General features: G+C 35.9%; 1 protein-coding gene across 1 annotated transcript in view; it reads left to right on the forward strand.

Annotated features, from left to right (window-relative positions):
- Window positions 1-27299, forward strand: part of BCAS3 (BCAS3 microtubule associated cell migration factor) — a 620462-nt gene that overhangs the window by 223819 nt on the left and 369344 nt on the right. The window contains exon 15 of the mRNA XM_045490037.1: window positions 13150-13283. Within this exon, the coding sequence (XP_045345993.1) occupies window positions 13150-13283 (134 nt within the window). The remainder of the gene's footprint in view (window positions 1-13149; window positions 13284-27299) is intronic.

Consider the following 27299-nt stretch of genomic DNA (forward strand, 5'->3'; position numbering starts at 1 on the left):
CAGTTTTTCCCCATTGAAGATGGTATTAGTGTTGGGTCTTTCATATATGGCTTTTATGATCTCGAGGTATGCTCCTTCTATCCCTACTTTTTTAAGGGTTTTTATCAAGAAATGATGCTGTATTTTGTCAAATGCTTTCTCTGAATCTATTGAGATGATCATATGGTTCTTGTCCTTTTTTTTATTGATGTGATGAATCATACTGATTGTTTTATGGATATTGAACCAGCCCTGCATCCCAGGTATAAATCCCACTTGGTCATGGTGAATACTTTTTAATGTATTGTTGGATCTGGTTGGCTAATATCTTGTTGAGGATTTTTGCATCCACGTTCATCAGGGAAATTGATCTGTAGTTCTCCTTTTTAGTGGGGTCTTTGTCTGGTTTTGGAATCAAGGTAATGCTGGCTTCATAGAAAGAGTTCGGAAGTTTTCCTTCCATATCTATTTTTCGGAACAGCTTCAAGAGAATAGGTGTTAATTCTTCCTTAAATGTTTGGTAGAATTTCCCTGGAAAGCCATCTGGCCCTGGACTCTTGTTTTTTTGGGAGATTTTTGATTACTAATTCAATTTCTTTATTGGCTATGTGTCTATTTAAATTTTCTATTTCTTCCTATTTCAGTTTTGGTAGTTTATATGTTTCTAGGAATTTGTCAATTGCCCATTTTATTGGCGTATAATTGCTCATAATATTCTCTTATTATTGTTTGTGTTTCTGCTGTGTTGGTTGTGATCTCTCCTCTTTCATTTTTTATTTTATTTATTTGGGTCCTTTCTTTTTCTTTTTGATCAAACTGGCTAGTGGTGTATCAATTTTGTTAATTCTTTCAAAGAACCAGCTTCTGGTTTCATTGATCTGTTCTACTGTTTCTTTTTTGGGGGGAGGGAGGTTCAATAGCATTGATTTCTGCTCTAATCTTTATTATTTCCTGTCTTCTGCTTGTTTTAGGTTTTATTTGCTGTTCTTTTTTCCAGCTCTTTAACATACAAAGTTAGGCTGTGTATCTGAGACCTTTCTTCCTTCTTTAGGAAGGCCTGTATTGCTATATGCTTTCCTCTTATGAGTGCCTTTGCTGCATCCCAGAGGTTTTGGGCTGTGGTGTTATCATTTTCATTGGCTTCTATGTACTTTTTAATTTCCTCTTTAACTTCTTGGTTAGCCCATTCATGCTGCTTAGCTTACTGGGGTGGATTGTTGTGGGGCTTGTAGGTGTATATGCGCATGCATGGGAGGGGTGAAAATGGCATCACCCAGCTACCCAGTCTCTAGTATTGGAACTTTGTTCTCCCCAATCAGCAATTGTGCACCCGTCCTTTGTCTCTGGCCTCTGTCTACTCCCTGCTTTTACACTGTCTGTGACCAAACCATCAGGTTGCCAGGAGGCACCTCCCTCTTGCGTTTTATCTCAGATGTGGCTGTGTTTCCCAGCCCCTCACTTCTGAGGGACTGCGGCTTTGACCCACTCAGATCCTCTGGGGGAGAGTCTCACTGAGCAATGGCTGAGTGCCCACCACACCCAGGAATGTTCGCAGGACCATGCTGATGCCAATGCCCAGAGACTGCAGTTTGGTGCCAGCCTGCTCCAGAAAAAGTTCACAAGATTGTGTAATAGCAGCATTTCAGGGATTATGGAAAATCGCAACACACATCTGGCACCAGCTTCACCCTTAATGACCTTGTTCCATCACCAGTGAATGTGGTTGTTCTCTGGGGTCTGCTGGACCAGGTGGCCACACAGCTTCTACCAAATATCCTTCCAGCAGTGGAACTGCTTCTCCCCATGTAGCCTGAAGACCTTCTGGACCCCACTCTGCTCCTGGGGATTTGCCCTTCCCACCAGGGCAATGCCAGGTATTGAGCTGTAGAATTTCAGACTCTGTGCTCCCCCTGTTTATAGAGTCTTAATGTAATTTAAACCCTCTCCTTTCTCCTTTCTCCCTTTTTAGTTCAGTCCCTATGGCTGTTTCCACATTTCCACTTTCTCTCCAACTTCTTTTGTGTGTGTGGGGTGCTTTTCCCAAACTCTCCCCCCATCTCTGTCCTCTCTCCACAAGCAAAAACAGCTCCCTGCCCTCCATGGCTTCTCTCTCCCCCAGTTCACCTCTCTGTGCCACGTACTTGCTGAGTTCTGTAGTTCAGGTTGTGCAGATTGTGTGTTAATCCTCAAATCAGTTTTCTAGGAATGCAGGTTTAATGTTGATCTGGCTATATTTCATGGATGCGAAACGCAAAAAAAACCCTTCCATGCTGTTCTGCCATCTTGGCTTCTCTTTCCATTCAAATTTTAGAATTTTTGTTCCAGCTCTGTTAAGAATGCTGGTGTTATTTTGATTGGTATTGCATTGAATGTGCAGATTGCTTTGGGTAGTATTGACATTTTAACAATATTTGTTTTCTGATCCATGAACATGGAATGTTTCTCCATTTCTGTGTGTCTTCTTTACTTTTTTTCATAAGCTTTCTATGGTTTTCAGCGTACAGATCTTTTACTTCTTTGGTTAGGTTTATTCCTAGGTATTTTATGGTTTTTGGTGCAGTTGTAAATGGGATCGATTCTTTGATTTCTCTTCCTGCTGCTTCATTATTGGTGTATAGAAATGAACCAATTTCTATATGTTGATTTTATATCCTGCGACTTTGTTGAATTCATGTATCAGTTCTAATAGTTTTTTGGTGGAGTCTTTAGGGTTTTCCACATAGAATGTCATGTCATCTGTGAAGAGTGAAAGTTTCACTTCTTTCTTGCCAATTTGTGTGCCTTTTAAATTTATTTTTGTTGTCTTATTGCTGAGGCAAGGACTTCCAACACTCTGTTGAACAACAGTGGTGAGAGTGGACATCCTGTCTTGTTCCTGACCTTAGGGGGAAAGCTTTCAGTTTTTACCCATTGAGGATGGTATTAGCTGTGGGTCTTTCATATATGGCTTGTATGATCTTGAGGAATGTTCTATCTATCCCTACTTTTTTAAGGGTTTTTATCAAGACAGGATGCTATATTTTGTCAAATACTTTTACTGCATCTAGAGAGGATCATGCAGTTCTTATCCTTTCTTTTGTTAATCTGATGTATCATGTCAATTGATTTGTAGACATTGAACCACACTTGCATCCCAGGAATAAATCTTACTTGATCGTGCTACATAATTCTTTTAATGTATTGTTGGGTTCAGTTTTCTAGTATCTTGTTGAAAATTTTTGCATCCATGTTCATCATGGAAATTGGTGTATAATACTCATTTTTAGTGGGGTCTTTGTCTGGTTTTGGAATCAAGGTAATGCTGGATGCCTAGAATGGATTTGGAAGTTTTTCTTCCATTTCCATTTTTTGAAACAGCTTCAAAAGAAGAAGTATTAACTCTTCTTTAAATGTTTGGTAGAATTCCCCTGGGAAGCTATCTGGCCCTGGAAGGCATGCTATTTCCAAGGCCCTTAGAGTTGTAAAACTCTGAAATTGTATGATATGTTTTTTTACTGAATAAAGACAGGAGTCAAATTACTCTTCCCAATCTATTCTTCCTTATCTTCCCAATTCTTCTACTTTATCTAAAAATTTTACGTTTTTGCCCGCCATGTTGTGAGGTGTACAATATGATAGGGTAAGAAAAACCATTCAGTTATGAAAGAAAATTATATTTTATAAAAATATTTAATCACTTTTATGCCTTGGTATCTTATTAGTGTTTTGTGTTAGTATTGTTCACTAATCGTTAACTTTATTAAAAGTGCATGGTTAAATCAAAAGTAATCAACACAAGTTTATTCTAAAATTGTATAGAAATTCAAAGGATCCTGAAAAAGATGGGTGAATTTTGAAAGCTGAAACTACCTAAATATCTGACCTTCTTTAATTGTACAGTAATCTAGAGAGTATGGTGTTGGGCAAATACAGTTATAGGTGGGTGGAATGGAATCCAGAATTTGATTAAACTCACATGGTCACTTGATATATGACCAAAACAGTAGGTGATTCAATGTGGATGGTTTAGTTGTCTGAAAAAATGTTGGTGGAACAACTGGGATATCCACTTGGGGAAAAAAATAAACTTTTACTTAATGTCATGCACAAAAATTAACTCTAAGTTGATCATAGACTTAATTTAAAATCTTAAACTGTAAATCCTCAAAAATAAAACAAAGGATTATATCATTGTGACCCAGGAGAGATAAAGAAAGAGGTTTAGGTAGGACACCAAAACACAAACCATAAAATTGTTCTTCTTTAAACTAAGCACCTTGGGAAAGATGTTGTTAGGAAAATTAAGTGGGATACCATAAAGTGGGAGAAAATATCATATATGATATATATATATATATATATATATATACACACATACATACACACACATATATAATTATATATCATATTCATAAATATATATGTAATGAAGGGACAAAACAATTAAAAATGGACAAAAGATTTGACCAGTCATGTCACAAAAGAAAATATGCACGTAGCCTTAACACATGAAAAGCTGTTCAACATCACCAATCACCAAGGAATATGGCATACTAAAACCATAAGAAATCATCAGATACTCACTGAAATGATTAAGATTTTGAAAGACTAACAGTATCAAATGTTAATAAGTCATGGGGCTCGTGGGAAAGTTAAAATGATACAGCTGCTTTGGCTAAACATTTTCAGTATTTTTTTTTTTATCAAGTTAAACATACATATGAGCTAGCAGTTCTACTCCTAAATATTCACCTAAGAAAAATAAAAACATATGTTCACACAGACACTTGTTTTGAATCTTACTGGGGGTTTCTTTCACAATAGCCAAAAAGAGAAATAACTGCCGAATGGATATATAAATTATATGTCTTTATAATGGAATGCCACCCAGTAATATAAATAAATGAATGTAGTACTGTTACTCACAGCGGTAGGTTTAACAAGGTATTGTGTGAATCTATTTACATGAAATTCTTAAGTAGGCAATATTAATTCATAATGACAAAGCCAATGAGTGATTCCCTGGGGCCAGGCAGTGGGGATGGGATGGACAGCAGGTGGACACAATAGAATTTTATCACATGTGCTCTATCTTTTTTTTTTTTTTAATTTTTTTTCAACGTTTATTTATTTTTGGGACAGAGAGAGACAAAGCATGAACGGGGGAGGGGCAGAGAGAGAGGGAGACACAGAATCGGAAACAGGCTCCAGGCTCTGAGCCATCAGCCCAGAGCCTGACGCGGGGCTCGAACTCACGGACCACGAGATCATGACCTGGCTGAAGTCGGACGCTTAACCGACTGCGCCACCCAGGTGCCCCTCATGTGCTCTATCTTAATGGCAGTAGCCTAGGTGTATATATACTTGTCATACTCATCAAACTGCAGTAAAATGACTGCATTTATTGTACATAAATTATATATTAAAGGTTAATAAAGTTTAGAAACTTTTCTGGAATCTGAGAAAAAATATATTCAGCCACTTGGAAAAAAAAATACACATAGACATGCACCACTTTCCTATATGTCTCTTGGATGAAAAGACCATTTAAAATAATAGTAGAATATTTAATATGAAGACCCATCGGATATAGCCAAAGATGTCTTCAGAACTCTAAATATGTCATGACGCTAAGTAAAAGAAGGAAAACAAAGTATTCGAATAAAGATGTTAGAACATTTAACGTTGAGACTCCTAAAAACGCAAGAGGATAGAAATAGTAAGCTATAAAACAAGTGAGCTAGAAACCCAATTATGATTTTGGTTTTTCCCACATGGAAAAAATTGGTAAGAACCATATCAGATATTTTGGTCTAATTTATCTTGATCGTGGATATATGCAATTTTAGGAAGGGATAAAATGAATCATGTGTTTTATGTGTTCGACAGTGTGTACATCAGTGCCTTTAACAGTGTTTTTGAGCTTAAATTTTAGAAAGACTCTTACTATATCCTGGACCGCAAATTTAGAAAAATACAGTGATGAGTTTGATTATTAGCATCTTTAAGCAGCTTAAGAAATCTCTAACACTGACGCTGCCCACAGGGAGACTTTGAGACCATTGTTTTCAGGTATTCACATTTACTTTAAATCAGACTTTAATAGGCTATTATTGTGATTTTATGTATTTGAAGACCTAAAAGACCTTGATCAGTACTAGGGTTCTGTTTCTCTGCTTTTATGGTTACAAATTAGACTAGTAACTTTATTTTTTTTTATGTTTATTTATTTATTTATTTTTGAGAGTGAGAGAGAGAGAGAGACAGACAGACAGGCAGGGGAAAGGACAGAGAGAGAGGGAGATAGAGAATCCCAAGCAGGTTCTGCGCTGTCAGCACAGAGCCCGACGTGGTGCTCGAACCCATGAACCGTGAGATCATGACCTGAGCTGAAATCAAGAGTCAGACAGAGGCTTAACTGACTGAGCCACCCAGGTGCCCCTGGACTAGTAACTTTATTTATTTATTTTTTTTCAACGTTTATTTATTTTTTTTGGGACAGAGAGAGACAGAGCATGAACGGGGGAGGGGCAGAGAGAGAGGGAGACACACAGAATCGGAAACAGGCTCCAGGCTCTGAGCCATCAGCCCAGAGCCTGACACGGGGCTCGAACCCACAGACCGCGAGATCGTGACCTGGCTGAAGTCGGACGCTTAACCGACTGCGCCACCCAGGCGCCCCTGGACTAGTAACTTTAAAAGATAATTAGATAATGTGTAAGTTTTTAATCTGTACAAGTACTGATGGGGAAGTATTAAATTCACAAGAATTAATATCAAAATATAAAATTATTTTATGAGTGATATATTTTGAATTCCTGTAAGGATTTCCATTTGCCCCAGCATATCAGTGTTTATATCTATTTTTGGAAGAGAGTGTGAATAGCTGGTAATTTGTTTTCCAATTCATATGTGTGCACGTGATAAAGAACCGTACAATTAGGGAGGTGTTATAAATAGGATACGGTAAAAAAGACCTACCTACTCATGTTTCCAAGATTTTATAACATATGCCCAGTAGAGGTTTGCTACTCTTTAATTTTGTCTTTTGGGCTAACCAGCTGACGCCCAGTTGAAAAGATTTATGTTCTTATGAGGCCGCAAAAGCCTTAATGTTCAGTCTCCAGCTACCTCAGATTTTGGAGAACGCCATGTACCATCAGCAGCTTCAGTCTCCACCCTCTAATGCTAATGCTCATCTATCAAACTTGAGGCTGAGAGTGAGGGAGAGGAAGCTTCCAGATAAACACACAGCAGCGCCTAAACAGCTAATCACTCTAAGCTTCCGCTTCCAGGCCCTATAATTAGAAGTCCTTCTTTTCCTTGTATTCCCAGATGACGCAAATGCTTTTTGTGGCTTGGCACCTCATTTGGGGCGTGGGTTTTAGTTTATGGCCAGGCTAGAGTCTGGTTTAGTCTTCTGATGCTGCATAAATAGTTCTTAAGCCACAGTCTACTCTGTACGAGTTTTTCCTTTTATGTATATCTGCTTTTTAACTTGTTTTCTAGAAAAAAAAAAAAAAAAGCTTGTCTTTCTCCCAGCAGAATGTGTGCAAAAGAGGAAATTATAAATTAAAAGAAAACATGATTGTATAGTACTATACAAGTTATTTCTTCTTTTTCTCTCTGCTCTTTTATTTTTATTTTATTTTATTTTTTCTTACTATTTTAAAGTTTTGTCAAAAACGGTAAGTTCATTGGTGGATCACAGAAACTACATTTACATGAGGAAATGGGAAAAAACTTTTGGGATAGGATACACAGAAGATAATAAAGATACATTTTCAGTGACCCATTTCTCTAAAAATCTGAATTCATTTTACATATTAGAAACCAGACAGATGTTGAAAATCTAGGAGCATGTTGAAAAGTGTACATTTGTGATTATCATTCACATGTGAAACAATAATCCTCTTAATATAGCTACTAGGGACTTTTATTGGAGTGCTTATTATGAGTAAAATACTGACATGATTCTAGAAGAAATGAAGTTTATCTTCAGTATGTGAGTCATATATTTGTATTATAAATATAAGCTCATCATTTTCCTGTCAGAATGTTTCAATTGAATTGTTTATCATGTGCAGAAAATAGTTTTGTAGTGGAAAAGTGATATAAGAACATAGTAGAATTGTGATAATTCAGACTTAGTATAACTCAGCAAAAAGTAGGAGTGAAGAAATATTGTTCACAAAAGGACAACTAAGCATTCATGCCCAACCTTAGAAGTTTGTTGGTCGGTTAACAACAATAAGATGGACAGAATATAAAGTATGTCAGTGACCTCATGATCATAGCTGATTACAGGGTGGGATCTAATTGTTATCTAAATGTTATCTAAATTGTTATACATTTGAAGTAGATCTCAATAAATAACACTTTTTTATTTTCTAAAATGTATTCTCTTGGAAATAGGCATCTAGTATGGTATTTTTTAATTTAACATCGTGACAAGAACTGTACCTTTTATTACCCTAGTAAATAAGAAGCTCAGATATACTTCATAATGCTTACCTTATCTTCTCACTAGTACTTAATATTCTTTCATACATTTTTTTTCAAAAGACAAAAGTTTTAGGAGTTAAAAAATGTGATTCTGCCTCCAGCACAGCAGAGTAAACTAACAAACCATTCTTCCCACAGAAAACAAATGTAAATTCTGGACAAAATATAAAAAAACATGCACAAATTTAGATATGTGTATTATAGTTCCAAGAATGGCTGATAGAAACTTAAAGAGAGACACAAAAAAAGGAAATGGAAAAATTAAAATTGGATATTAAAAATATTGAAATCATATAGAAAAAGGGAAGAAAGCAAGAACAGAGAAACAAAGAATAAAAACAAGGAAACCATCAGAAAAATAATAAAAAGTAATAAAATGGTAGCTATAAACTCAACCAATAAGTTAGGCTAAATGTGAATGAACTACAAACACCAATTATAAGTCCAGAATTAGATTAAAAAAAAAAAAAACAAATTAGACCTCAATTATTACCTAAAACAAAGTTATTTTTTTAATGTTTATTTTTGAGAGAGAGAGAGGCAAAGCATGAGTGGGGGAGGGGCAGAGAGAGGGAGGCACAGAATCCAAAGCAGGCTCCAGAGCCTGACATGGGGCTCAAACCCACGAACTGCAAGATCATGACCTGAGCCAAAGTTGGACACTCTACCGACTGAGCCACCCAGGTGCCCCTAAAACAAAGTCATTTTAAGTACAATTATATTGATTATAAAAGTGAAAGAACAGAAAAGTATATGCCATGAGTGCACCAATCAAAACAAAGCTAGAGTGATGGTATCAGTATCAGAAAAGTAGACTTCAGAACAAGGAAATTACCAGGTTAAAGTGGGACATTATGATGAAAGAGGCAGTTCACCAAGATGTCCTAAGAATCCTAAATGTGTGTGAACTTAAAAGTTTAATATTTGGGAGCTATATAATAAACATATCCACAATTATACTTGGAGATGTTCAGTGTTCAGTTCAATTCAATAGTAGAACAAAAAAGCAGGCAATCAGTAAGGATATTGAAGATCCTAACAACGCTATCAGTAAACTTGAATTAACTGACCTTTATAGAACACTCCAGGTGTTTCAAGTATACATGGAAGAGTCACCACGATCTCTTCTCAAATATAAAACAAGGTTTAACAAATTCCTCGTCGTCACTAAAAATTAGTATGTGAAAGATACCTGAAAAATACCCAAATACTTAGAAAAGCTGATATATAGCTTTTCTATATCTTTATCTTTATATAGATATATATATCTTTAAATATCCCATGAGTAAAAGAGGAAATATCTAGAAAACATTTAGAACTGAATGCAAAAGAAAAGGCAGTGTGTCAAAATTTTGGAATTCAGGTTTACAGGGAAATTTATATCAATATATGCTTACTCTGAAAAAGAAGTAAGTTCCTGAAAAAGTAATCTAAGCTTCCACCTTAAGAAAACAGAAAAAAGAAAGAGCAAATAAAACTAAAGCAGGGAAAATGAAGTAGCAGAAGATACTAATAGCAGAAGGAGAAAGATAGGCGAAAGCAGAAATTGAAAAAAGAAATCAGAAAATCAGTGCTACTCAGAATAGATTTCCTTGAAAACATCTAGCTAGAATGATCAAGAAAAAAAGAGGGAAGACAAATTGTTGATAACCTCAATGAAAAAGTGGACATCACCAAAGACCTTACAGGTATTAATAAAGGCCATTTCCTTGAGTTACAGAAAGTAATTCACCCAAGGACATTTAAATTAAGCCCCCAAATTTTGTATTTTAAAATAATAAAATTTAAATTACAAAGAAATTAAATTAAAAATATTTAAAGGTATTTTTAAAATTTTTTTTTAACGTTTATTTTTGAGACAGAGAGAGACAGAGCATGAACGGGGGAGGGTCAGAGAGAGGGAGACACAGAATCTGAAACAGGCTCCAGGCTCTGAGCTGTCAGCACAGAGCCTGACGCGGGGCTCTAACTCACGGACCGCGAGATCATGACCTGAGTCGAAGTCGGCCGCTTAACTGACTGAGCCACCCAGGCGCCCCTAAAGGTTTGTTTTTTTTTTTTTTTTTTTTAAAGGCCCATATAGTTTTACTGACAAATTCTACTGAAAATCTAAGTAGGAAATAATAGTGGTTTTCCACAATCTCTCTCTTCAGTTTCACAAGACCAGCTTTAGCCTGATACTGAAAACAGACAAACACGTGATTAGAAAGCTACAAACCAATAACCCTCAGGAACAGTCATGAAAATCTTAAAACCTTAGCTAATTGAATCCAGCAGCATATAATAAAGGATTTTGACCAGGTGGAGTTTATGCTAGAAATGCAAGTTTTATTTGACATTTGATTTTGTTTGACATTTGATTATTTACTAAAATTCACCATATTAATTGAGTAAAGAAAAAAAATGCATAGTCATGTCACAGGTGTAAAACACTGTACACAATTCAACATTCATTCATTATAAAAACTATCAACAAATTAGGAGTAGAAAGGAACCTCCTTCACTTGATAGAGAGTATTTATAAAAAAAAAACAAACCTACAGCTAACATCATACTTAAAGATTGAATGCTTTCTCCTAAAATTTGGAAGGCACGAATATTACTTCTCCCCATTTCTGTTTTCCTCAGCAGTGTAGTAAGTGAAGAAAAATAAAAGGCATGTAGTTTGTAAAGGAAAAAATCAAATTATGTCTATTCACAAACTACATGATAATCTGTAAAGAAAACTCCCTGTAATCTACAAAAAGCCCTGACTAGAACTGGCAGACTATCCAGTCAATATAAAAAAATGTCCATTATGTCTCTATATGCCAGCAGGGAATAATTGACAATTGAGATAAAATAAAAAGTACCATTTATAATGGATCCAAGAAAAAATGTATATAATTTATGTGTTCAACAGGAAAAATAAGAAGTCAAAGAAAACATATATCAAGAAATAGAAAGTGTTCATAGATTAGAAGGCTCAGTATTGTTAAGCTGTCCATCACTGACAATTTGATTTATAAACTTAATATAACCTTCCCCAAAATCCTAAGAATTTTTATTTATTTAAGATTTTTTTAATGTTTATTTACCTTTGAGACAGAAACAGAGTGTGAGTGGGGGAGGGGCAGAGAGAGAGAGGGAGACACAGAATCTGAAGCAGGCTCCAGGCCCTGAGCTGTCAGCACAGACCCTGACCTGGGGCTCGAACTCACGAGCCATGAGATCATTACCTGAGCCGAAGTCGGCTGCCCAACTGACTGAGCCACCCAGATGCCCCCCTAGGAATTTTTAATATCAAAAATCTGATTTTGGGGTACCAGGGTGGCTCAGTTGGTTGAGTGTCTGACTTGATTTCAGCTCAGGTCATGATTCCAGGGTAATGGGATGAAGCGCCACATCTAGCTCCGTGCTGAACATGGAGCCCACTTGAGATTCTCTCTGTGTCTCCCTTTGCCCCTCTCCCCACTCATGTGCTCTATCTACAATTAAAAAAAAAAAAATCTGATTTTGTGTCTGGAAAGGAATTGGAATAGCCAAAATAATGTTGAAAAAAAAGGTTCTTTCTTCAACATTTGATATAAAGTTATGGTAATCAAGCAAGTGTGGTATTAATGAAAGTATAGACACAGAAAATGATGGACTAGAATAATACTTCCAGGTGAAGACCTATGCAGATACAGCCAGTTCATCTTTGGCAAGTTGACAATGGATAAAGAATAAAGGATAAAGACCTCAGTGAGTAAAGAATATTCCCTTCAAGAAATCTTGCTAGAACAATTGGACATTGTTTGCAAAAAAAAGTTAGTTTGATATCTCACAATTTATACATAAATTAACTTAAAACGAATGATAGACCTCTATGCAAAATATAAAACTGAAATTTTGACAAGAAAACAAAATTTTTGTGACCTTGGATTAGGCAAAGAATTCTTAGCTATGACATTTCATCAAAATTAAAAACTTGCTATGTGATGGGGCGCCTGGGTGGCGCAGTTGGTTGAGCGTCCGACTTCAGCCAGGTCACAATCTCGCGGTCCGTGAGTTCGAGCCCCGCGTCAGGCTCTGGGCTGATGGCTCAGAGCCTGGAGCCTGTTTCCGATTCTGTGTCTCCCTGTCTCTCTGCCCCTCCCCCGTTCATGCTCTGTCTCTCTCTGTCCCAAAAATAAATAAACGTTGAAAAAAAAATTAAAAAAAACTTGCTATGTGAGACACTGTTCAGCATTTGAATAAATATTATGCCAGGGTAGAGAAACATTTTTAAACTGGTGGATTAAGTGTAGGGTATTTCAGATACACTGAAACTTAAAATTCAGGTTTTAAGAAGTGGCAAAAAATGGGAGCAAGTTTTAGTTCCATGGAGAGAAGTCATTTTCACATTCTTTGTCATCAGATTTGCTTATATTAAAAGGCTTGTGAACTCTCCATAAACTTTTCTCTACTAGTTGTACAGGAACCTCATAAAACCTTTACAGCTAGTATCCTCACTATGCTTGTATACTGATATGGCATTAAGGTTTTGTGTTCATACAGGAAAAAGATGCTGCATTTTAATTTTTTTTTTAATTGGGGAAATTTTTTACATCTTTGGTCATTTTTTCCTTCGGTGATATTTTAAAGCATAATGAATATTTTGTGAAAATATTTCATCAACATACATAATTGTTTTTATTTTTACTCTCTTTTTGGTGTGTTCTTCAGGAATGCTTCTAGTTACAACAGACACCCTTGGCCATGACTTTCATGTCTTCCAAATTCTGACTCATCCTTGGTCTTCGTCACAAAGTGCTGTCCATCATCTGTATACTCTTCACAGGGGAGAAACTGAAGCCAAAGTAAGTTGTATATTTTTCAGAAGGTGTGTGTGCATGCGCATGCATGTGTGTAATATGACATCTAAAATAACTGGTTATTTATATCATATTGAAGCTTAATGTTAGTGACAACATACTATTCTTGGTGATAGAGTATATCAGGTAATTAAGAAAAAATATTTATCCTATAAATATTATTCTATATAAATATTTGGCCCCATAAATACATAAGTAGTAGGTAAACAAGTCAATGAATGTTGATAAAACAAAAGTTCCATAAGTTCTATTTATCCTTCTCCTCCTACCCTGTACCATTTCTTGCCCCAGCAAAAACTCTGTCATCTATCTGATGTCTCTCCAGGTGCATGCATACATGTACACACACACACACACACACACACACACACACATACATGTAAACACATTCACATATACACAAAAATAATTGAGTTTTGTAATGTATGACTATATGGATAATATTCAGTGGTATGTAGGAGTCAGTTCACAGTGGCTAGTGAGAATGAGTTATGTACATTTCTCCCAAACTCTGGATATAGTGACATTGTGTTGGTGGTATGAAATCATCCACAGTAAGAGTGTTTACATAATTGGAGTCAGCAAACACTACAAATCAGAACTATTTTTTTCTTATGCAGCCAGCTTTTAACATTTAGCAACACATCACTGTGCACACATGTATGGGCATGCCCACATCCACACATCCACACACACACAACCACATATGTAATTTACTAAGCATTTGTATTAGGCACCATGCTAAATGCTTTTACATGTATTTAATACTCTTAATATCACTTGGTAGATACTGTGATAGCTTAATAAGCTAAAATCTCAACTATTCTTTTGTTTCCCAGAGCCTGTGGTTATGCATTTACCAGTACACTACTGTAAATACTTTATTCTGAGAGATAGCTCATTGACACCCACCACCATTTATTGACTAGTCTTGTCCTTTCCCAATAGTCTAAAATGCTGTTTTAGAGGGGCACCTGGGTGGCTCAGTTGCTTAAGCATCTGACTTCGACTCAGGTCAAGATCTCACAGTTCATGGGTTCGAGCCCTGCATTAGGCTCTGTGCTGACAGCTCAGAGCCTGGAGCCTGCTTCGGATTCTGTCTCCCTCTCCTCTGCTCTCCCCTCCCCCCCCCCTTGTGCTCTGTCTCTCTCTCTCTCTCAAAAATAGATACACATTAAAAAATTTAAAGAATTTTCTATAATAAAATGAAACATCTTAAATATATAGAAATCCATGAGTTTATAATGATACTTTAAAAGGAAGCATTGGACATAATTGTAGGTAGCTTGTTTACTAACTCATTATCCTCAAAACTGATAATTAAAGAGAGAATATTCAGCATTTACCTTGTCTTCCTTGTATCAATTTAATAAGATAACTGAATAGTTGATGAGGTAAAGTTTTTCCTTATGGAAGAGTTCCAGTATTAAAAATTTTAGAATTTAGATTTAGTGTGGAGGTCATTTTGTAATATATACACAGAGTGAATTATGTTGTACCCCTGAAAGTAATATAATGTTGTATGTCAATTATATGTCAATTAAAATAAAAGTTAGAATTTTAAGAATCACCATTGTTGCTACCCCTAATGAAACAATGAATTTAGGCAATAATCATCTGTATTTGGCTTTAGCTGATGAGTCTTAACATTACCAATGTGGAACAGTCAGATATCATTATGTGCTTCCTGATTTGTGTAATAGGATGTATATATACAATATCATCTATGAAATATTTCTTCCAAGTCCTCTCAATTAAATCTGAATCTAATTCAGCCCCTAAATATAATTAGTACCTTACATAAAAGACAGAGATAGAGGGTCAAGTTAAACAGTATCATGAGAATGCAGCTAGCCAACTCTGAAATGTAGGAAGTTCCTCATTATAAATGTGGCCTGATTTTTTCCAAGTTTTTTATTTAAATTCCGGTTAGTTAACATACAGTATAATGTAAGTTTCATGTGTAGAATTTAGTGATTCAACACTTACAATATCTGGTACTCAACATGGACAAGTGCACTTCTTCATCCCCATTTAACCCAATCGCCTCTGATAATCGTCAGTTTGTTCTCTGTAGTTAGGAATCTGTTTCTTGGTTTGCCTCTCTTTTATCCCCTCTATGTTCATTCATTTTATTTCTTAATTTCCACATATGAGTGAAATCATATGGTATTTGTTATTTTCTGACTTATTTCACTTAGCTCCATGCACGTTATGGCAAATGGCAAGATTTCATTCTTTTTTATGGCTAATAATCCAGGTTGTGTGTGTGTGTGTGTGTGTGTGTGTGTGTGTGTGTGTGTGTGTGTGTGACATCTTTTTTTGAAGAAGAGACTTATGTATGTATTTATTCTTTTTTCAAGTTTTTATTTAAATTCCAGTTTGTTAACATACTGTATAATATTAGTTTCAGGTGTAGAATTTGTGATTTGTTGCTTCACATACAATACCCAGTGCTCATCATAACAAGTGCCCTCCTTAATACCCATTACCCATAACCCATCCCCTCCTATCCCCATCCCCCTCCACCTCTTGCCCACCTCCCCTCCGGTAACCCTCATTTTGTGCTCTATAGTTAAGAGTTTGTTTTCTGGTTTGCCTCTCTTTCCCCCACCATGTTCATCTGTTTTGTTTCTTAAATTCCACATATGAGTGAAATCATATGGTATTTGTTTTTCTTTGACTGACTTACTTTACTTAGCATAATACTCTTTAGCTCCATCCACATTGTTGTAAATGGCAAGATTGCATTCTTTTTTATGGCTGAGTAATATTCCATTGTAAATATATATGCTACATCTTCTTTATCCATTCATAAATGGACATTTGGGTTCTTCCCATCATTTGGCTATTGTTGATAATGCTGCTGTAAACATTGGGGTGCATGTATACCTTTGAATCAGTATTTTTGTATCCTGTGGGTTAATACCTAGTAGTTGTAATTGCTGGATCATAGGGTAATTCTATTTTTAACTTTTTATTTATTTATTTATTTATTTATTTATTTATTTTTTAAATTTTTTTTTTCAACGTTTATTTATTTTTGGGACAGAGAGAGACAGAGCATGAACGGGGGAGGGGCAGAGAGAGAGGGAGACACAGAATCGGAAACAGGCTCCAGGTTCTGAGCCATCAGCCCAGAGCCTGACGCGGGGCTCGAACTCCCGGACCGCGAGATCGTGACCTGGCTGAAGTCGGACGCTTAACCTACTGCGCCACCCAGGCGCCCCTATTTTTAACTTTTTGAGGAAACTCCCTGCTATTTTCCAGAGTGGCTGCACCAGTTTGCATTCCAACAGTGTAAGATGGTTCCCCTTTTTCTGCATCCTCACCAACATCGGTTGTTTCCTGTGTTGTTAATTTTAGCCATTATCACAGGTGTGAGGTAGCATCTCATTGTGGTTTTGATTTGCATTTCCCTGATGATGTGTGATTTTGAGCATCTTTTCATGTGTCTGTTTTGCCATCTGGATATCTTCTTTGGAAAAAGATCTATTCTTGTCCTCTGCCCCTTTTTAATTGGATTATTATTATTATTATTTTGAGTGTTGAGTTTTATAAGTTCTTTATATATTTTGGATACTCACCCTTTTACCAGATATGTCATTTGCAAATATCTTCTCCCATTCTAAAGATTGCCTTTTTGTTTTGTTGATTGTTTCCTTTGCTGTGCAGAAGCTTTTTATCTTAATGGAGTCCCAGTAGTTCATTTTTGCTTTTGTTTCCCTTGCCTCTACGGATGTGTGTAGTAAGAAGTTGCTACAGCCAGTGTGAAAGAGGTTGCTGCTTGTGTTCTCCTGCAGGATTTTGATGGTTTCCTGTTGATGGTTACAGTTAGGTCTTTTATCCATTTTGAGTTTATTTTTGCATATGGTGTAAGAAAGTGGTCCAGTTTCATTCTTCTGCATGTCGCTGTCCAGTTTTCCCAACACCATTTGTTGAAGAGACTGGCTTTTTCCTGTTGGATATGTTTTCCTGCTTTGTCAAAGATTAATTGGCCATAGAGTGGTAGTTTCATTTCTGGGTTTTCTATTCTGTTTCATTGATCTGTGTGTCTATTTTTGTGCCAGTACCATATTGTTTTGATTACTACAGCTTTGTTATATAACTTGAAATCTGGAACTGTGACACCACCAGTTTTGTTTTCTTTTTTTACAATTTTTGGCTATTCAGGGTCTTTTGTGATTCTATGAAAATTTTAGGATTATTTGTTCTAGCTCTGTAAAAAACGCTCTTGGTATTTTGATAGGTACTGCATTAAATCTGTAGATTGCTTTTGGTAGTACAGGACATTTTAACAATAAGTGTTCTTCCAGTCCATGAGCATAGGTTTTCTTTCCATTTGTTTGTGTCATCTTCAATTTCTTTTGTCAGTGTTTTATAGTTTTCAAAGTATAGGTCTTTCACCTCCTTGGTAAAGTTTATTCCTAGGTATCTTATTATTTTTGGTGCAATTGTAAATGGGCTTGCTTTTTTTTTTAAGTTTATTTATTTATTTTTTAAGTTTATTTATTTATCTCTCTCTTTATTAAAAGAGAGAGAGAGAGAGAGAGAAAGAAAAGGACATGGAGAGGGAAAATCCCAAGCAGGTTTTGCATGGGCAGTGCAGAGCCCCATGCGGAGCTCAAACTCATAAACTGTGAGATCATGGCTTGAACCAAAACCAAGAGTTGGTCGCTAAACAACTGAGCCACCCAGGCACCTTTGGGATTGCTTTCTTAATTTCTCTTTCTCTTCCTTCATTACTTAGTGTATAGAAAAGCAATGGATTTCTGTACATTTATTTTTGTATCCTGTGATCTTACTGAATTCATTTATCACTTTTAGCAGTTTTTTGGTGGAATCTTTTGGGTTTCCTATATATAGTATCATGTCATCTGTAAATATTGCAAATTTTGTTTCTTCCTTACCAATTTGGATACCTCTTATTCCTTTGTGTTGTCTGATTGCTGTGGCTAGGACATCCAGAACTATGTTGAATAAAAGTGGTGAGAGTGGACATCCTTATCTTGTTCCTGATCTTAAGGGGAAAGATTTCAGCTTTTCCCCATTGAGTATGATTTTAGCTGTGTGTTTTTCATATATAGCCTTTATTATATTGAGGTATGTTTCCTCTAAACCTAGTTTGTTGAGGGTTTTTATCATGAATGGATGTTGTGCTTTGTTGAATGCTGTTTCTGCATCTATTGAAATGATCATATGGTTTTTATCCTTTCTCTTTTTGATGTGTTATATCACATTTGTTGATTTTTAAAATTTTTCTTGACTAATTTCTCTGACTAGGACTTCCAGTACCATGTTGAGAAAAGCGGTGAGAGTGGACATCCTTGTTTTGTTCTTGACCTTAGAGGAAAAGCTTTCAGCTGTTGACTGTTGAGTGTGATGCTAGTTGTGGGCTTGTCATAGATGGCCTTTATTATGTTGAAGTATATTCCCTTTATACTCATTTTGTTGACAGTTTTTATCATGAATGGATGTTGAATATTTTCATATGGTTTTTCCTTATCTATTGAGATGATAATATGGTTTCTATCCTTCTTTTTGTTAATGTGGTATGGATCTCAGTCAGCATCTACATAGAGGCTGATTGGAAGCTGGACTCTCAGGCCGCATCTTTTAAAGTATGAAAAAATACTTCTTTTAGGGATGGTCTAAGAGATGGACATTTTAGTCTACTGTTCTGTTTTGTGCCCTGAATGGATAGGGGGTTAAGAGAAATCATCTTAAACTATGTAAATATCCCATTTCCCCCCCAAAATTTGTAACACTGCTTTTATTTATATATATCATTAAATTCCTATTTTATTCAGTGGGTTATATTCACTCAGTAACTGTTTATTTTAATGCTCTGAATATCCCAGATTTGGCCAGTTAGCACCTATCAACTTGGCATCTGTGTCCTTTGACATATCTCCATTTTTCTCTGACAATGTCCTTACCCTCTGGCACAACTAAACTTGTTTATTCTTATTTTAGTTGCCATTCAATTTTGTTTCTTTTGTATGGAAGGTACCAATTAGATGAACATTTTGGGTTAAAAATTCAATACTTCACTGTGCTGCTGGGCACATTTTATTTCTGAACTCTGGTCTTCACCAGTCACTGGTATTCCCTACGTTAGCTATAACCTCCTAGAACTTGAGTATTTTAAATATTTATACTTTTTTTTTACCTTATACCTATTAATATATTTAACTTATACTTCATTTGCATTAACATTATTTATCATTTAATTTACTTGAACATGCAATCTAGAAATAGAGATCATGCTTAACCTTCTTGGTATCTGTCATCCTTAGAACAGTGCCCTGAACATGGGCAAATGTTTATAGGTACAGATATTTGCTGCTGCCAATGTTATTCCGGTTTAACATGTAGGGAAACCAAATAGAAATTATTAAAATTATTTTGTTCTGTGTCACACCCTGTAATTTAGGAGACTGGAAATTTCTAAATGTCAAATATTAATATCTAAGGAAACTCAATTAATGACCATAAAATTAATTTTTGTAACCTTCTACTGAAAATTATTTTGAAATTATATATAAAATTTAACACTGATTTTGAAATCTATTTAGCATATGATCTATCTGTCTTTGAGTACTTCAAAATCATGTCATTCTGGATTCTTCCAACAACTCTGAGGGTACTTTAATCAGGCAAGGAAAAAAACCTCAAGTATGTGGATCTAATTATGTTGAATTAAGTTGTTTTGTGATCTATGACTTGGGATATCCTCTGCATCTGACAGCAATTTTCCTCATAAGTCACATATGCAGTTAGAAAAATATTCCTAGTTTTCAACAGTCACACACACACATACACACACACACACACACATAGTAAAACCTTACAATATTTTGTTAATATACTTCCATAATATCTTACTCAAGCAGATACAAGTCATTTTAGTACTTAACATGCTAATTTTAGTAAATGGTCAACTTACTTTGGAAACATTTGCACATCAGATAAGTGTTACTTCTACCTTATCAGAATAGTTGTATAAAATGGTAAGATTTTAGGCTTAATTCTCAATGGCAAAGAATCTAGCTATTTAATATTATTAATTAATAGTATTTGATAGTCAGTTCAGATAAAAATAAATAATTTTAGTATGAGTATGTCTAGATTGCCTACTTATGTTTATACTGAAATTTAAATTTTACTGGACTTTCTGTATTTTTTTTAATGCTTATGTATTTAATTTGAGAGAGAGAGAGAGAGAATGAACAAGAGCTGGGGAGGGGCAGAGAGAGAATCTCAAGCAGGCTCCACACTGAGTGGATTGGTAGTCACTAGCTATTAGTAGTCACTCCCCATTCCCCATCCCCAATTTTCATATATATTTGGATGCTGCTTAGTAATTATATTACCAAGGATGAATTATCTACTTTCCTTAAGCTTCAATTTACTGTAAAATGGGACCAAAGTCCATTTCATAGCATTTATTTCAAGAAATGTTAGAAATAATATATGTAAAATGTGTTTTACTGTGCTTAGTAGATCATTTGGCACAGTAAATGACAAGGATTTAACATGAGGACCTTCATGTTTGGTCATTGTAGAGTAAGAAGGAGATTGGTGGGAAGATGGTGGAATAGGAGGACTTTAAGCTCTCCTCATTTTAGGATACAGCTAGATAACACTTACATCAGTATAAATAACCTAGAATAACAGGAACTGGATTTACCTTCCTACCTGAAACAGTTAAAGAACAAACAGTACTTTTCTAGAGACTGTACATAAGGCTATGAAGGATGATGATCCTTGAGAGATGGGATGTAAATGAGAGAAACCCTGTGATTGCCTCAGCTTACTGCCTGGGCAGAGTTTCCATCCTGTGGTGCAAGAAGGAGGAGCCCAAGTGGTGCGTGGTAGACTCCCCCTGTTGATAAGGTAATGCTAAGAGTGCTGAGAGGTGAAGATCATGGAGTTCTCAGGACAGAGTACTGGAGAGATAAAAGCTGCAATGATAGAACCTCCTGAGATCTGCAGAGGAAATCTTAGGCCATGGAAAGAATCATCATCATATCAGAAAGGAAGAAAGTAAAACTGTGTGTATTTAAAGATGATGTGATTGTGTAGAAAATCTAATGGATTCTACAAAAATAGTTAGAGTAAGTGATTTTAATTAGGTTTCAGTATATTAGATCAGTATATAGAAGTCAGTTGGACCTCTACATGCTAGCAACAAACAATAGGTAATTGATCATTTAAAAAAGAGTTAAGGGGCGCCTGGGTGGCTCAGTTGGTTAAGTGTCTGACTGGCTCAGGTCATGATCTCACAGTTCATGAATTCAAGCCCCACATTGGGCTCTGTACTGACAGCTCAGAGCCTGGAGCCTGATTCAGATTCTGTGTCTCCCTCTCTCTCTGCTCCTCCCCCACTCCTGCTCTGTCTGTGTCACTCTCAGAAATGGATAATGTTAAAAAAATTGTTTTAAAGTTAAAAGTAAAAAATAGTGTGTAATATGTACTTACCATGTGTAAGACATGCACTTTGAAAACAATAAAACATTGCTGAGAGTAAAGACATAAATAAATGGAGAGTTGAACCTTGTTTTGGGGTTGGAATACTTAATATTGTTAGGATATCAGTTCTCTCCAAATTGATCTGTATATTCAATGCAATCCCCATCAAAAACTCAGCAGGATAAAAACAAATAAACAAAGCTAGCAGGAATTTTTGGAGAGGGTGTAGAAATTGACAAATTACTTCTAAACTTCATGTATAAATACATACGGCTTATAATGGGCAAAATAATTCTGAAAAAGAAAAACAAATTTGGAGGAATATTACCACCTGATATCAAGACTTATTAAAGCCACAGAATCAGTAGGGAATCCAGGAACATTCCCATACATATGGACAATTGATTTTTGACAAAGGTGCAAAATGAGAAAGGCTAGTCTTTTCAACAATAGTGATGGACTGCTTGGGTATTTATGTGCAAGAAAAATAAGCATCAATCCATCCCTCATCCCATATACAAAAATGAACCTAAATTTGGATCATAGATTTAAATGTAAAACCTACTATGAAAAGCTTTTAGAAGAAAATGTAGGAGAAACCTTTGTGATTTGGGTTAGACACAGCTTTCTCAGATGTGACACTAATAGAAAAATCCATGAAAGCAGTATTGATACAGTGGGAGTTCATTAAAACAAAACATATCTGCTCTTTGAGAAACACTGTTAATAGAATGAAAGGCACAAATTGTCTTCCCATCAGCCAATGGAATCTTACCTTGGGTATGAGTGACCCAGATTGTTCAGTTATCACTGTGATTTGTTTTGTGCACTCTTGGCCTTTAAAGAGGGACATCTGCAATCTGCCAGTATGTAGTCTTCCTCATGGTAAACCACACTAGGTTTGGCCAGTGTGTCAACAGTATTGTTTAAAGCAGGGTCAGCAAACTTTTTCTGTAAAGGCCAATAGTAAATATTTAAACTCTGCATCGTATATATTCTCTGTACTCACCTTTGTCATCTAGTACAAAATCATCTATAGATGATAAACAAGTGGATATGAATGCCCCATAGCTATAGTGATCCCTCAATTAAAACAGAGATCAGCTCTCCATTATCCTGTGCTAATTGGTCTTCATTTGTTCCACCAGAGTTTTTGTTGGGGTTGTACAGCTGCCATAGGCTAGTGGACACCATCAGTTTTTGTCTTAGCCAAGCCATCAGGGAATCAGGCACAGGCATTTAAAGGAAGCTCTGTGAGTCAGGGGTCTTTTGAACCAGTGGCATTGCTTTGGGCAGTGGAGTAGATGATAAAGTAGTTGTAAAAACAAGATGTTTCTAGGGCCAGGCTGGAACATACTCTGGAACATACCATTTCCACTTGACTAGCAAGCTCTGTTGGGTCCTTACCACCATGTTCGTTATCAGATTTGAGTTGATCCATTCCAATATCGGTCTTGAAAAATCACAAGGCCTCATGGGTCAGTTGTTCATTCACAAGAACTTAGTAGCAGATTAGTAGCTACCATCTGAAAAAAGGAAGTGTATTTGGTTGTTGGATCAGGCAGGTGGCGATGTTGTACTGGGATAACACCTTAAGTACTTCAGCAGCCATTAAGTCATTACCTAACTTATTCCTACTGGGATTCTGTTGTTTCTATTATATAACATTGGGAAGGAACTGGAAGCCTAGTAGGCACTCTGTCATGCATTTTTCCCACTATCATTTCAGTCTGCATGGCAGAGGATACCGTCTGATACTTACAAGCATGTAAATACAATCAATTAAGCCATTAATACCAGTTACACATTTATCAACAGGAGCACAAGAGTATTCCTACAAGGTCACTTTAGCTTCTCTTCCCTGTTGCAAACTTTGCTTACATTTCATTCCAGGGTATTTTCCCCCACCCCCACAAGGACATGGAATTCTTTTCCCTACAGAACACTGACTAATGTATTTAATGTGCACATGTCAGTTATTCAAGTGACAGCTGCCAGGCAATCACATTATTCTGTCTTGTTGGCAGGGGAGGCTAGCCTGCAGATACTATGGGGGCAGCCAGAAGTGTTGGCCTTTTTTCTCACTTGGCCAAGTGTTGGTTCCCCAGTGTTTCTGCCACTTATTTCCCTATGGGCAGTAGTGCTACTTGCTAGCATCCAGTGAGTGTCCAGGCATAACCACCCCTTTTTTTTCTGCCCCCACTCAACACTGCTGAGTTTCATCCCTACAGCCTTTGGCATTTTGGACACCCCTCATCCTTGTTTCCACTCAAGTTCGGATTGCAGCAGGAGCTGGCTATTTTAGCACTGCTGGCTCTGTGCTGTTTGTGAGGCATCATATTCACTTTTTATTCAGTTCAGATTTTTATTGAAATAATTGTTGATTCAATTGGACTTGTAAGAAATAGTACTAAGAGATCCCATGTACCCTTGGCTCACTTTATCTCAATAAGGTAAACATTTTGCAAGCTAGAGTATATCACAACCAGGATATTGACATTGGTACAATCCCTGATCTTTTTCACATTTCATTAGATTTACTTGTACTCATTTGTGCATTTGTGTGTGTGTGTGTGTGTGTGTGTGTGTGTGTGTGTGTGTAAATGACTGTGTTTAGATCTATACAATTTAATGTAGGTTTGTATGTCCATTAAGATACTGAACAGTTCCCTCACATTGCCCTTTTGTAAGTGGACGTACATTCACCTGGCATTTACAGTTTGGGGTTGTTATGAATATATTATGTGAACATAGTTTTCATTTCTCTGATGTGGATGCCCAAGAGTGCAGTTGTTGGTTCAGATGATAATTGCATGCTGCTAATTAGCATTAGCTCATTTTTTAATTTGTGACACTTTAGAAGAGTGTAAAACCTGTAATAAGCTTTCCATAAATATTTACTGAATAAATGATTATGAAGAATTGATAGGGAGAGGGAATTGGGCAGATAGGATAGAGGGTCTGTGGGGATTATCTGTCTAATTTAACACATTTCCTTTCTAAGCAATTTATTCCCAAGTAAACTTTTATTGCCATTAACCTTGTCATGATAGTAAGAATTACAGCATTTAAAATGAAAGTTTATATTAATTTTGAAGGATAAAAGCTACTGAAATGTTGTGTTGGGAATGTGTCTAGAACTTGTATATTAATTCTTAAGCAAATAACTTCTTTTATATATTTTACTATAAGTTTTCATTAAACATAAACACCTGAGGGCTTGGACCCTGGCTAGTTTTTGCTCTATGGGGGACTTATCTTTATAGTGTTGACTGCCATTCTTACAGGCTTCTGAAAAACAATAATACTCTTGGATTGTAGACTTTCTATCCAAGTGCTGTCTGCTTTTGGGTTTTCTTTCCTTTTTTCTTTTTAAGAGAATTGGAAAGCAATTTGATATTTGAATCATTAGGTATATATTGGGCTACAGAAAGAAAATCATATTTAACGATGGTTTTAAAAACTTAGGATTTATTTTTGTCATGTTATAAGAAGGCTGCTGCTAGTTTTGGTACAGTTGTTCAACAGTGTCCTTGTGACTTTTTTGTTCTTTCCCTCATGACTGCTTTATAATTGCCACTCTTGTGGGTATCATTTCTGAGTTCAAGGCACTAAGATGGGGAGTTTTGGCAGCCTCGGTGATGTTAATTTCTTATATCAGGGAAGGAGATACTTTCCCAGAATCCTGCAATAGTATCCTGCTTTTGTCTGACTGATCATAATTGTGTCAACACTTCCTGTTAGTCTGCGCAAGTCTGAAGTATCTGTAGAGGTGTCAGGTGAGAGAGAGAATGTTGGAAATGCTTGATTTGCCATTTACTAGTCATATATGTATAACCATCACAACAATCAAGATACAGATGATTCTCATCATCTCAGAAAATTTCCTGCATCTTTTTTTCAGTCAATATTCTACCTCACTCATGCCCTGGGCAATCATTGATATTACTTTGTTATTTTTTAAAATATCTTTTAATGCTTTCTAATGTTTGGTATGGGAGTAGGGGGACTGCCATTTCTGGCCACTTTATTTTCTGGCTCCGTATTAGAGACTGTAGGTCAATATCAGAGTCATTATCTGAGTGTTCCAAAAGTGCAAATTTCTTGGTTATGTCTCTCCCACCTCCCAGTACCTACAGAATCATAATTCTGAAGGTTGGACCAATTATCTGCACTTCTTACAAATAACTTAGGTACTTCTTTTCACACTAAAGTTTGAGAAATTTTGCTTTAGATTTTAGGATATTATACTGACCCTATGCTTTTATTGCTGTTATTAATTAGGTTTTGGTGATGAATTTGTGGCATAAATTGGAGCCCTTTAAAATGCTGATTTCTATACCTTAGATGCTTAAATGTGGTACCACTTAATTCTAGAGCTCAAATACTCTTTTTCATGTGTAATTTGAATTCACCCTGTTTTATGACTTAAATATACATTTGGGATGGAGTTTGGTTTTTTTTTTTTTTTTTTTTTGGTTTTGATAAAATGGGCGTAATTGTTCTAAGTATATGTCTGCTAATTAGATTTGGTTGCTCCATATATTGTTGCTTTGGATTATTAAATCAGCAAAATATTTGAAAATGGATAATTTAGATTTTCAAAAAATATTTGTATAAATTAGAATTACTGGAATATATTACCAACAGTAGCCAAACTAGGAAAGAGCCCAAGTGTCCATCAACTGATGAATGGATAAAGAAGATATGATATTTATCTGCAGTGGACCATTACTCAGCCATCAAAAAGAATAAAATCTTGCCATTTGCAATGACATGGCTGGAGCTAGAGTGTATTATTTTAAGCAAAATAAGTCAGAGAAAGACAAATACCATGTGATTTCATTTATATGTGGAATTTAGGAAACAGATGAACATATGGGGAGGGAAAAGAAGAGGGAGGCAAACCATAAGAGACTCTTAACTATAGAGAATAAACTGAGGGTTGACGGAGGGATGTAGGTGGGGAATGGGCTAATTGGGTGATGGGTATTAAGAAGGCACTTGTTATGATGAGCACTGGGTGTTATTTGTAAGTGATGAATCACTAAATCCTACTCCTGAAACCAGTATTGCACTATATGTTATCTAACTAGAATTTAAATAAAAATTTGGAAAAAAAAAGATTTACTGGAATATAGCTATATTATATTTTAAGGAACAAACATATTAGCTTTCTAGAAGCCTAATGGTTTCTGGTAGCCAAACTTTACATCATTACAATAAAAAACAGTTGTGAGATGTTATCAATATTCCAAATAACACAGGAGCCATTTAGCAAAAATAAATTATGTAACTTACTATAAATTTGCAAAACATTTAATTAAGTACTCTGTATTTTTAAAATTCATATCTCATTAGCTAAGAATTTTGACATTTGTATTCTTTTTTATTTTTATTTTTTAAATTAAAAAAATTGTAATGTTTTTATTTATTTTTGAGAGAGAGAGAGAGAGAGAGAGAGAGAGCACAAGCAGGGAGGGGGCAGAGAGAGACAGAGACACAGAATCAGGAACAGACTCCAGG

Source organism: Leopardus geoffroyi, chromosome E1 (genome assembly GCF_018350155.1).
Source record: "Leopardus geoffroyi isolate Oge1 chromosome E1, O.geoffroyi_Oge1_pat1.0, whole genome shotgun sequence".
Taxonomy (NCBI): Eukaryota; Metazoa; Chordata; class Mammalia; order Carnivora; family Felidae; genus Leopardus; species Leopardus geoffroyi.